This window comes from Sprattus sprattus (assembly GCF_963457725.1).
Source record: "Sprattus sprattus genome assembly, chromosome: 2".
NCBI classification, from domain to species: domain Eukaryota; kingdom Metazoa; phylum Chordata; class Actinopteri; order Clupeiformes; family Clupeidae; genus Sprattus; species Sprattus sprattus.
Genome location: NC_137921.1, coordinates 58923265 through 58934731, shown reverse-complemented (window position 1 = coordinate 58934731; position 11467 = coordinate 58923265). Strand labels below are relative to the sequence as shown.

General features: G+C 43.9%; 1 protein-coding gene across 1 annotated transcript in view; it reads left to right on the top strand.

The window, feature by feature from the left end:
• Positions 1 to 316: 316 nt before the first annotated feature.
• Positions 317 to 11467, top strand: part of cep350 (centrosomal protein 350) — a gene marked incomplete at its 5' end in the record, with an annotated part of 29054 nt that continues 17903 nt past the window's right edge. The window contains 13 exons of the mRNA XM_080860319.1: positions 317 to 412; positions 733 to 829; positions 3097 to 3238; positions 4386 to 4987; positions 5090 to 5203; positions 5555 to 5671; positions 5895 to 6014; positions 7257 to 7861; positions 8244 to 8359; positions 8838 to 9757; positions 9983 to 10118; positions 10808 to 10941; positions 11088 to 11265. Of these exons, the coding sequence (XP_080716445.1) occupies positions 317 to 412; positions 733 to 829; positions 3097 to 3238; positions 4386 to 4987; positions 5090 to 5203; positions 5555 to 5671; positions 5895 to 6014; positions 7257 to 7861; positions 8244 to 8359; positions 8838 to 9757; positions 9983 to 10118; positions 10808 to 10941; positions 11088 to 11265 (3377 nt within the window). The remainder of the gene's footprint in view (positions 413 to 732; positions 830 to 3096; positions 3239 to 4385; positions 4988 to 5089; positions 5204 to 5554; positions 5672 to 5894; positions 6015 to 7256; positions 7862 to 8243; positions 8360 to 8837; positions 9758 to 9982; positions 10119 to 10807; positions 10942 to 11087; positions 11266 to 11467) is intronic.

Here is an 11467-nt window from a genome sequence, read left to right as displayed (position 1 = left end):
ATTCATTCAGCTTGTTGTCAAGTGACTGGACGTTAGCAAGTAGGATACTAGGAAGCGGAGGACGGTGCTATCGTTTCCTTAATTTCACCAGGGTCCCGGCTCGTTTCCCCCTTTTCCTCCGGCGGCGTCTTTTCACGGGTATCCAGGGTAAACAGCCAGGTAAACAACTCGTAACCAACAGAGTGAAAGTCCCAAGATGCGTTTGTAATTTGAAGTTTCAGCCAGATATTCAGTAAAGCCTCTCTGTCATACGTGATTCACGCTTGACACGTTGTTAATACATGTGAAAATAACATTATAAAAGTTTAAAGTTGAGATGGCTGCCGTTGCTCGGTGTCCTCATCTCAGGCGCCTACGTCACCACAACGACGTCACCACCACAATCACAATGACGGGAAGAGAGGGAGGGGGCGTGTGGTGTGCTTTTTTTAGGCCTAATGCAGGGTATATTTTTGACTCAAACTTTATATATTATAAGGACTTAAGAGTAAACTATCAAACTGGTTGGCCAGTTTGTTTTTATTATACTCTTATGGGCGTAAAAGTATCAGCAGTGCTCCTGCACGGTGCGGCTGTGTGAACATCCTGTGTGAACATTAACTGCTGGCTAGCACTAGCTATTCGCTCTGTAGATTAGACCTATGTTACTCTGTAAACTGTTTAGATTTTTTATAACACTGTACCTTCCTTTGTGTTCTGCCAGGTGTTCAATTTCAGGTGCACTGAATTGAGAATCGCCTTGAAGCGGCTGCAGGGACTGGAGTTTTACTAGATTCATTGATGGATCCGAAGGAAACTTCAACAGCCTCATGGAAATTCAGCAAGAAAGGTACAGACTAGTTTGATTAGTTAGTCACGATGGCATAACGTGGCGTTCAATCTGACAAAATCTCAATCTGGAGTGAAATTGAGGACTAAAAAACCTCTGACCTCTGCCTACTGACTGTTCCTCTCACTCCTCAACTCAACCTATGACCTCTGCCTACTGACTGTTCCCCTCACTCCTCAACTCATCCTCTGCCTACTGACTGTTCCCCTCACTCCTCAACTCATCCTCTGCCTACTGACTGTTCCCCTCACTCCTCAACTCAACCTCTGCCTACTGACTGTTCCCCTCCTCAACTCAACCTCTGACCTCTGCCTACTGACTGTTCCTCTCACGCCTCAACTCAACATTTCTCTGTACTTTTAGCCAAATCATTTCAGTCCTCCTTTTAGCTCTGCCTTCAGGAGCTGTCGGCTCAGAGATAAAATGTTTTGTAATTTTGTAATTTTGCCTGCCTACATTTAGTCCATATTTCACCATGGTTGTTTCAAGGTGAATGTATTGCACAGCTACCTATGCAAGACCAATAAGTGCCACACCAGTAACACATCTGGAAGGAGAGAAGGTGATTTAATAATGAAACAGCCTGACTGACTGATGACTGAATGAATGCAACATTTTCATGTTTCATTGGATCTGCTGTTTTAAAACAAAAGTATACAGCAACTTGAGATAATAGGCAACAAGTATTGCTGTTATCTTTAGACTCATTTTGATGGTAAGCACACATCAAAATAGTTCTGACATAGACACCGTAAGAAAAGCTTTCACAACATGACATCGCCAACTATATCTTCAAAAGACAGCCGTTAACATGCTACCAATGTTTTGCAACTGTGCTGGTGTCGCTGTTGCAAGATACTACCAAGCCCTGTAGGTAGTTAGCTTACTAGATACTACCATACCCTGTAGGATTCAGACCTGGGCAAACTGTGGCCCCAGGGCCATTTGCGGCCCCTTGACTGTCCCTGACCGGCTCGCTGAGGTCAATGGTGAATTAGGAATCAAACGTTAAACGATAAAATTGATATTTCTTTTAATTTGTATACTTATACTATTGCATTGCAAGCTTGCTCTCGTGTGTGTGTGTGCCATGTGTATTGGTCGTCTGGGCACACCTTTAATACTGCAAAAACATGCTCATTTTTCATGCTGAATTGAGTTTAGCCTATTGGTCCGGCCCTCCACAACAGTCCCACCTCCCATCTCATGTGGCCCTTGGGGAAATTAATTGCCCACCCCTGCAGGTAGTAACCTTACTAGATACTACCATACCGTGTAGGTAGTTAGCTTACTAGATACTACCATACCCTGTAGGTAGTTAGCTTACTAGATACTACCATACCCTGTAGGTAGGAAGTTAGCTTAGTAGATTCTACCATACCCTGTAGGTAGGTAGTTAACTTACTAGATACTACCCTACCCTGTAGGTAGTAAGCTTACTAGAAACTACCATACCATGTAGGTAGTTAGCTTACTAGATACTACCATACAATGTAGGTAGTTAGTTTACTAGATACTACCATACCCTGTAGGTAGTTAGCTTACTAGATACTACCATACCCTGTAGATAGTTAGCTTACAAGATGATGACCAAAGCTCCTTGCTGTGGATTTAATGTCCAATTCCTAACAGGAAACTTGATAGAGTTGTATAGGGAACAGTGAATAGTGCAGTGGTGCTAGAAAGTTTATAAACCCCTTTGAGGTAAACCTGTGTATTGACCTACAATGCATCACAAACACATTGCCTACAACACATTTTGATTGCCAGCCTAACTACACATGTCTCTGCTAATATGATCACAATCCTCAGTTCATGTTATTAATAGGAACCCTATTAGTACATTAAGTTAAGTTCATTATGTTGTAAGACTATTGTATTTGTATAATGGCATTATTCTCTTACTCTTCTATCCATTTCAACACCCTTTCTACAACCTCTAAGTATGCCTGATGTAGATCTGCCCCATGGTTGGTCATGTGATGCATGATGCATGAAGTATTTGCCTGATGATTCATCCTGCCTTGCCACTATCACTTTGTGCTCAACGCCTTTGGCTTATTACTTTGATAGTAGATTTTGAAGTTAAAGTTGCACACAAAAAATCACTATACTTGGTGGTACTGATGGAGGGTATTTTTAATGTTTTTTTTTTGTTTCGAATTTGACTTAAAGCAGACATGTTTAGGCTATAACACAGTTTTGCTGCCTGGTAGGGACTTCTGGAAATTCATGTCCACTCAGAATTGTAATTTCTTTCTTTCCAGGTGTTGTACTTGGCTTGTCCAGAACAGAGAGGGCTGAAGGTCCAGGGAAGGTTTCCTTTAGCCCCCTGAAGAACAGCTCACTGGACAACAGTCTCCGAAAGACTGTGAGTGTGGATATCAAGGACCATCTGCCCTCCTACAGGTAAAAGCAAGTGTTCAAGTGTTATTATTGTAATTATGGGTCATCTTCTTGGGGGCCAAGCAGTGAAGCTTTGTAAGCACCCATTGTGTTTCATTATTCATCTTCATATTTTCATCTTCTATATTTGAAAGGGTTGGTCTGAAGATCATCTGTGCCAATTTAAAAAAAAATATTATATTAAAAACCTTTAAGTTTTCATCAACCACTCCACAAACCTTCACAAATGATACCAGATGGATTTGTGAAGTTTTCAGGGATGTGTGAATATTTAGCTACTCAAATGATTGTCTCTAGGTTGCGGTTGTGGAATATCATTTAAAAACTTGTTGTTGACATACCTCTAAAACGTTGCTTTGCTTAATGGATTAAAGGTAACTGGGGAATTGGTTGAGGTGTATGGTTGGTAGAAAGAACACCAAGTGTCTATCAGGTGGAATTGGTTCAAGGTGTGAAGTGTGCACATACAACCCTCATGTTTTTGTATTTATTTACTTGGTTTAGAGGGTCTACACGTGTTTTTGTGTTCATTTGGCTTTGGGCACTCAGCAAAAACTGTTAGGCACTTAACCTATGGGCACTTTACCTATGCCTTTCTATGGCAGGAAAGACCTTGTTGTCGTCCTCTAATGAGCCATGAAATAAGCTAACCTTGTGGCCAACTAACTCTGTCTGCACCAGACAGCCCTATAACTACTGTAAGTGAGATAGGCAGAGAATGTTTAAGATAAAACGTGTAGTAAATGATAGAACTGTACTCGCCAGAAAATGTTAAAAATGTAACGAGGAGTAAATGATAGAACTGTACTCGCCAGGGCTGTCTCACTGTTTAAGAAATAAACCATCAATCAAGTTGGCCTACAACCCACAACTAGAAGGGCAATTGAAAGTATCAAAAAATATTATACTGTTACTGACAAAACATGCCTAACACCTAACCTTGCTGTTTATTCAGTTTACTGGTTGAGGTGCAGCCCTTTGCTGTATTTTATTGATTTAAGAAGAACCAAGTAGAACACAGCCTTAAAGCAGTGATTTGCAATTTTTTTCTTCACTGTAATTGTGTCCGTTATGATGCATTAACGCACACTGGAGTCATCTTGAGTACACACAGATATATATATATATATATATTGCTTGTTGCTTTCAGGAAAGTGTCTCCACACTTGGGATTACCATTGCAGCTTGAAGATCAGACCCAAAATGTAGGCACCAGTGTCAGCCCTCTAGTCTCTGAATCTAGCCTGGGTCGGATGGTGTTCCAGCGTGACACGCGCTCTGCACAGACTATCAAACCAGCCAGCACACACTCTTCCATGGTCAGTGACACATCAGTCCACTACATCAATGACCAGTTGGCTATCAATGAAGCGGTTCATCCGGTACATCAACTGGCCACCACCAAAGGTGCCATTTCTTCCTCACACCCCCAAGAGCAGCAAGAGCTCACCGTGTTGAGCCAGGAGGAGGTCCATCCCCTGATGGAGACGCTGCAGAACTCCAGCCCCAGTAGTGCCAGCCAGCGGCTGGAGAGCTTGCGGCGACAGCAGACCGATGATAAGCTGGAGAAGCTGAAAGAACGCATTCGCAAGCAGCGTGAGCACCTAGAGGAGGCTGCAGGGAAGAAGGAGTCACTTGGCAACTTGGAAAAACCTCTGGGCGTTAGTCAAACCTACACGCAGTCCAGCAGCACTCTACCGTCTGCTCGTGTCCGTAAAGTCATCACAGCTCCCCCTGCTCCTGTTTATAAAGGTACAGACTACAAACATGTTTACATTCTTTTTTTATATTTTCAACCCTATTTACTCTGTTATGCTGAGCTTGGTTGTGATTTCTCTAACCCTGTGATGAAAGGATTCAACACCACAGAGATTAAGATTCCCACTTCTGATGGGAAGATTGGCCAAGAGGAGGACTTCACCAGGCTGAGACGGGAGATCTACAGAGACCTGACACGCCAGCTCACAGGTGACCTTCATATCGGTCCCATTTCCAAGTTATTACACTACCATCAGGGTTGGTCTGGTCTACCCAGTTCAGTTTTTGTTTATGGAGTTTGATAATGCACACAATGTATGTATAGACTAGCAGAAGTGTCTGTAAATGGACCCTTTCAACACTCCCTAGCATGAATGTTCTGGGGATATTCCAACATCAGTGTTAGGGTTGCCAGGCAGTTGCTTTACTTTTCTTGGAAATAGCGAATTATTCCAGTGAGACATTTATATGCAGAAAGAAACTAACAAAGTAACCAAGTGTTTTCCAGTTATAACTTGATGCTATCCTTTAACCATAGTTTCTGCTTTCTTTGTGGACCAGGAGAGAGCACCAAACAGAAGGTGCGGTTCAGGGAGCGTGTGAAGGGCAAGAAGCCAGTCAAACCTGTTAGAAAAGTCCACAGGTCAGCCCCTGTAGCCGACTCTGACCCCAAGCCTGGTAGGAACCTTTTCTGCTTCTTTCACTTCTGACCTCTTACAAGTGTGTTTACTACCTTTACTGTTGACCTATTTTTTCATATGTTTTAGAGTAAGAATGTTTTTTTTGCCTTTTAAGTTTTCCAAAATGTTACTTCTGTTAGTTATGCACATGAGTGTCTCATATTAAATTTGAACGAAATTCAAGTCCCATATAGAAACTAATGCAGCTTTTTTTCTCCCAGCATCCATAAGTACGTCGACATGGCGTGAAGGGCAGAAGGTGGTGAACATGATCCTAGGGCCTCCACTGCAGTCACAGCGCCCCTCCATGTCTGAGTCTGGAGAGAGGGGGGTCAGGACAGGTTGGGGATCTTCCTTTATTCTCTTCTTAAACAATCTAGTGTGAAATGGATCAGCATAATTCATAAGACCTAACATTAGAAAGACATTTCTGTAAACACGCAAGTTCATTTCATTTCAAGTACATTCATGACTTCATGACATTCTCCAAGCGAGCACAGTTTCTCTGTGTGAACATTTTGCCTACATATAAGGCTGAAAGTTAGTGTAAATACCCCAAATTCTTTCCCCGTACTGTTGATGTTGACCTTGCCTTCTGATGCCCAATGGAGATTACTGAATAGTGAATTTAATAATGACGCCAAGCGCTTTAATAAAGCTGACATTGAGGTGTTCTGAGCTATCCAAATTAGTATCAGACTGACTCAGATCCTCAGATCTCTGATAGTTGGAGGACCTGAGAAGGTTCTTTGGGCACCACATGTGTTCAAAACAATAACCGGTTTCAGCAGTTGATAGGATATGATAGGAACCTGATAGGAACCTTATCATGTGTGCCCGAAATAGCTAAGTATTGTCAAGATGGCTGCTGAGTGGCAAGATTTGCCTATAAGGACTTTGCCTTCAGCTATTACTGGGCTCTGGCTATTGGCTGTAGGTGTGGAGAAGGGACACACTGTGTGTACTGACAGCTGTTACACCTCTCCTGCTCTTTTTGAAGAGCTCCACCAACAAGAGAGCAGCATGTATGGCACTATTCACATGAAAAAGAAGGGCATGCCCCCTCAACTCCATGCTTTGAAACTGCAGCCTGAAGACACTTACTGCATTACTGCATGTCATACTGCATGACAACATGGTCATAAATAAACTGTGCGAAAACCAGGAGGAGATTCCTAAGAAACTGTTACATCTATGAGCGCAATGCAATGAAATCAAATCATATATCATATCATATATCATATCATAGAGGCTGCACTTGTAAACACCCATATGTTGTACGAGGACGGTGGCACAATTGCGACCGCCAGTTACAGAGAACTTGTAGGGGTCATGTAATGTGTTGATGCTTGAGAAGAAAGGGTCTACTTAAACGCACTTGAGAAGAAAGCATGTGTGTTTATTGCCTCGAGGGCTTTAAAATGCTGATCCTTAGAACTGGATTTGGTGGCACCGTGAAGCCGTCTCCAATGCTCAAGCTGTGGCTGTAGTTGGATTCCAAATGACTAAGTGACATTGAAATAACTTTTACAATAAAGCACTGATGCTTAGAAATTAAATGGATTTTCAAAATATTTTTTCAGGTAATTTGGAGCGACCACCTAGCAGTGCACCAGTGCAAGATAATCTAAACCAAGGCAAGAAAGCTGAAGATGGGAAGAGTCCTGTAGTCTCCTGCCTGCAGCTCTCAGCTGATTTCCAAGGCATCTTGGACGACCTTCAGATGGATCCGTCTCCTGGGAAGCATGTTGAGAAGTTAGATCAGAAGCCTGTCACCTCTAGAGGAGCAGCAGCACACTGCAGCAGAGTCAATCACACTGCTGGTCCAGCCAAACCCTCCTCCTCCTCCTCCACCACGGAAGCCCTCAAACCTGAGCCAGTCAGAAGAAAGCGCCACTATGACTCTGTTGCGGTGCGGCAGTACATCTCACGGCAGCAGGTGGAGCGGCGGCGGCGGCAGACGGAGGAGCGCCGCAGCCAGCAGGAGGAGTCGGAGAGGAGGAACCAGAGGCTGGAGCAACTCTACAGGAAACAAAAGCAAGGATTCACCAGGCCAACTGCTGACACCACCACCACCCTGGAGGCTACACACAGATCTCTGCTGGACACATACACTAAACTGCTGCCAGACGAGAGCCAGCTTGACATGGAGGTCCCCCTCTCTCCTTTCAGCAGCACCTATCAGCAGGTATGGTCGGCACTGCTTCAGAGGATAGAAGATAAAGGATAGATGAGTTAAAGTGTAGAGTAAACTATTATGGCATCAAGGAAAGGAAATGTGCTGGACATGCTTGCATCAGTATTTATTTAGTGCTGCCCACAGAACACACTGCGTTAGTTTGTTAGTTCTTATGTCCATGCCATTGTAAATAATGGCTTCAGTTATCTAAGCACTAGAAACCTGGAAACAGCTCCAGGTCAGATGACACAATATGGCTATGCAGACCCGTTTAGATTAGATTTAGCAAATGCCAGAACTGTAGTTAGTTTACATACATAGAATTTGGAATGATAATGTCATACTTACATCATGTTGATCAAGTTGAACTGAGATATGTGTTCTATTGCAGAGACCTCTGTACCAGCCCTCCAATGAGTCGGATAAGGAGAATAAACATCAAAATCGACCCCAAAGTCCGTCTAGCAGTGACCTCTCTTTGTCTGAGCAGCAGCTTCCGGCACCAAGGTTTGATCTTTTTATAACATGCGCAGTAGTGTTGATAGAGAATGATCCTATAGGTACTGAAAACAACCAGTGCCAGTGAACTGTAGTGAAAAGGAAAGCAACTTTGATGGTTCCAAAGCAGACCGGCCTCTCGTTTATTATACCAATATCCAGCTCACACATATCCGGTTGAGTTTGACCTGTCTACACCCCTCATTCAAACTGTGCACCATTTACCAGTTCTGTTGCCGTCATGTTAGTTTGCATACTTTAAAAATGGGGTGAATACGCATTATTATGAACAATATGAAACATGCACATCAAAATATAATAGTGATGTATCTGCTGCCAATATATGCACGGGTTATATTGAATGTAATGTGCGTGACATGCTCAAAATCAGTAGATCAAAATGTATTTTCTTGATGGTTGTGTATCTATAATTGTGTTTGGTATTAATCTTCAATTGCCTTCTCTCTTTCTCTATGTATGTGAGCAGGAATGATCTAGGCTTACCAACAAGGTCCGCCTGGGTACAACAGGATGGGCAGTGCTCTTCGCCGAGAGGAAGTGTGGCTATCCCTTTAGTCACTTCACCTACCCGAACATTTCCCCGCTGGCTGGACGAAGAGTACAAGCACTCTGCTCCCAGTGCCTCCTGCTTGCATGCTTCAGCTCTCCCCACCGCTCTAACCAGCATGACCAGCAGAGTGAGCCGTCTAGAAGTCTTGAAGTCTACAGCCACCTCCCTCTCCAACCGGATTGAGAGTGAGGCCCGCAAATTGCTCCTCACCTGTCAAGGCGGCCAGAGTTCAGAGTTGGGTGCAGACTTGCCAAATCACTGGGCTAGAGTAGCCAGCTCTAATATTGGCATGGTGGCAAAGCCAGAATCCCCGGAGGCGAACATTCAGAAGCTGCTGTGTTTGGGCCTGACCACCTATGATGGACCTCTGCCTGGAGTGGGACATTTGGGCACCTTCAGAGAATCACAAGAACGAGCGGCAGACACGGGAAAAGGTGCCATGACTCCCGCCATTGCAGACTCGGTCTTGTCCAGGCAAAGGGAGGGCAGCCTGAGGCAGGCTGAAGAAGAACCAATCATGTCCCATCATAACCACTATGGCTCCAATGAGAGTTCCCTCAGCGAGGGCAGCCTGACGGAGTGGAGGGCCGGTTCCCAGCAGCCAACCAAACCATCCTTGCATGTTGCAGTTCTAGACATGGACCGCATTCAGCAGCAGAGCCCTCCTTTGCACAACATCTCTGTCTTCAGTAGTGGGACAGACAAATGCAGACTGTTTAGCAGTACAATACCTCAAGACTTGGATGCCAGTATGGCTGCCTGGAGAGAACTCACCAAGGGTAGTCCTCACAGTGTCATTAACATCTTCACCAAGAATCTGCCCAGCAGCAGCAAAGGTCAGTAACAAATATTTGATTCCAGGAATCTTATTGCTCGTGCAATGGCCAGTGTGGGTGATACAAACAACACAACAGCCACTGCACATCCACACCTGTGGCCAAATCATATGCAAATCTCTTTGCTGCAATGACATTGGGAGGTGCTGATTTTAGCTTTTTCATGCAAGAGATTAGTACAAATGCCCAAATCAGTCACTCAGTAACTTTATATTTCTCCTGTAGTGTCTAAGGGGAGAAGTGGGAGGTCCAGTCCTGTGTCCTGCTCTGCTCATCCAGAAGGCCTTTATGAGAATAACATCTCCTCACCAGGCAGTAACACCAATGGTCACCAAATCATCAGGACTTCAAGCAGACATAGGTATGTCAGCGCATCCCCTCTTTTTCCTTTGAACAGGTTTGACTTTTAACAGCAGTACATTTATTTTCAACAGTACCAGACTAGTACATGACTAGATTTTGATAGCTTGCGTGCACCTTGGCAAACCCACGGCTGTGTGGTTTGTGTAGTCCAGATAAGCCACAAATCAGAAATTGAGTTTCAGAGAGACTTTGTGGTTCAGTGGGAAAGTGAGGTGTGTTGTTATTGACAAAGCTCTAAATCTGTAGACATCACGCATACTGTTCAAGCATTTATACGAATACTTTTTAAGCATTTTGATACAAAAGGGACCAAGGAAACGCATGGTTTAAGCAATGTTACTTTTACTAGATTGTTATTTTTTGAAGCAACCCTTTACCACCTTTGACATTACCCTTTTTAGTTTAACAACCCGCAACCAATCAAGGTTATTCTCAGATGAATGGCACTAGAGTCCCTGGCCTAGGTTCATGGTTTTCATTATTGTGCAGAAATTCTGATACGGCTTCCAAGGTCTGATCCACGTGGAGCCGTCTGTGGTGTAGCTTGTGATCTTAGCGTCCTCCATACATCTGTAGAAGAGGATTGTTTGGAACGATTTTGAGGCATGTAAATGTTGAACAGAGATGACTGTTGTCGGTAAGTTATCAGGAGAAACTCCCACATGTTTCTGTTGTATATCTTTACAGCAGCAGCGTAGGAAACCACCAAGAAAGTGGTCCTCAAGATGACTTGAAGCGTCAGACATCAGGCATACAGTCCTATTCCTCAGTGGGCTCTCCGGTCTCATCTTCCTTCTCCTCTCCTAGTTTCCCAGACATGGGTAAGATATGGCCAGTCCTCTCTTCATGCAGGGGTGACTGTGCTTGTGTCCTCTACAAGCTTCAATATTCTCTTTGCGTTATTCTCTAGGCCCTTCAGTATGAAACATGTTTGTGTCGTTTATTAAACTAGCCACTTCTCCCTCAGATGGAAATGTTGATGTGACACTGGTGGAGGGTCTGGGGGGCGACTGGTCTCCAGTCATAGATCCTGGATCTTTGGGTTCCATGAAGGAAGGCCCTGAAGGGAACTCTGTTCACAGTTCTCTTAACGGCCTGGACCCCGACAGCAGGGCAGGGAGTGCTTCAGTCTACGCGTCGCACAGGTACAGGAGCCTCTGGAGTCATCTTTCTTTCTCTTTCACGGCTGCTTGTTTTTATTGTTGGATGTTTAGCATATTTTTTTTTTATCTTACTTACATCAAGGGCACTATTCACCCTATTGTCAATTTTTAACAGCAAGATTTACCAAAAGCACTCTCTTATGGAAACATATTACTGTGTACCCTCGACCTTGTGCCTTTGAGT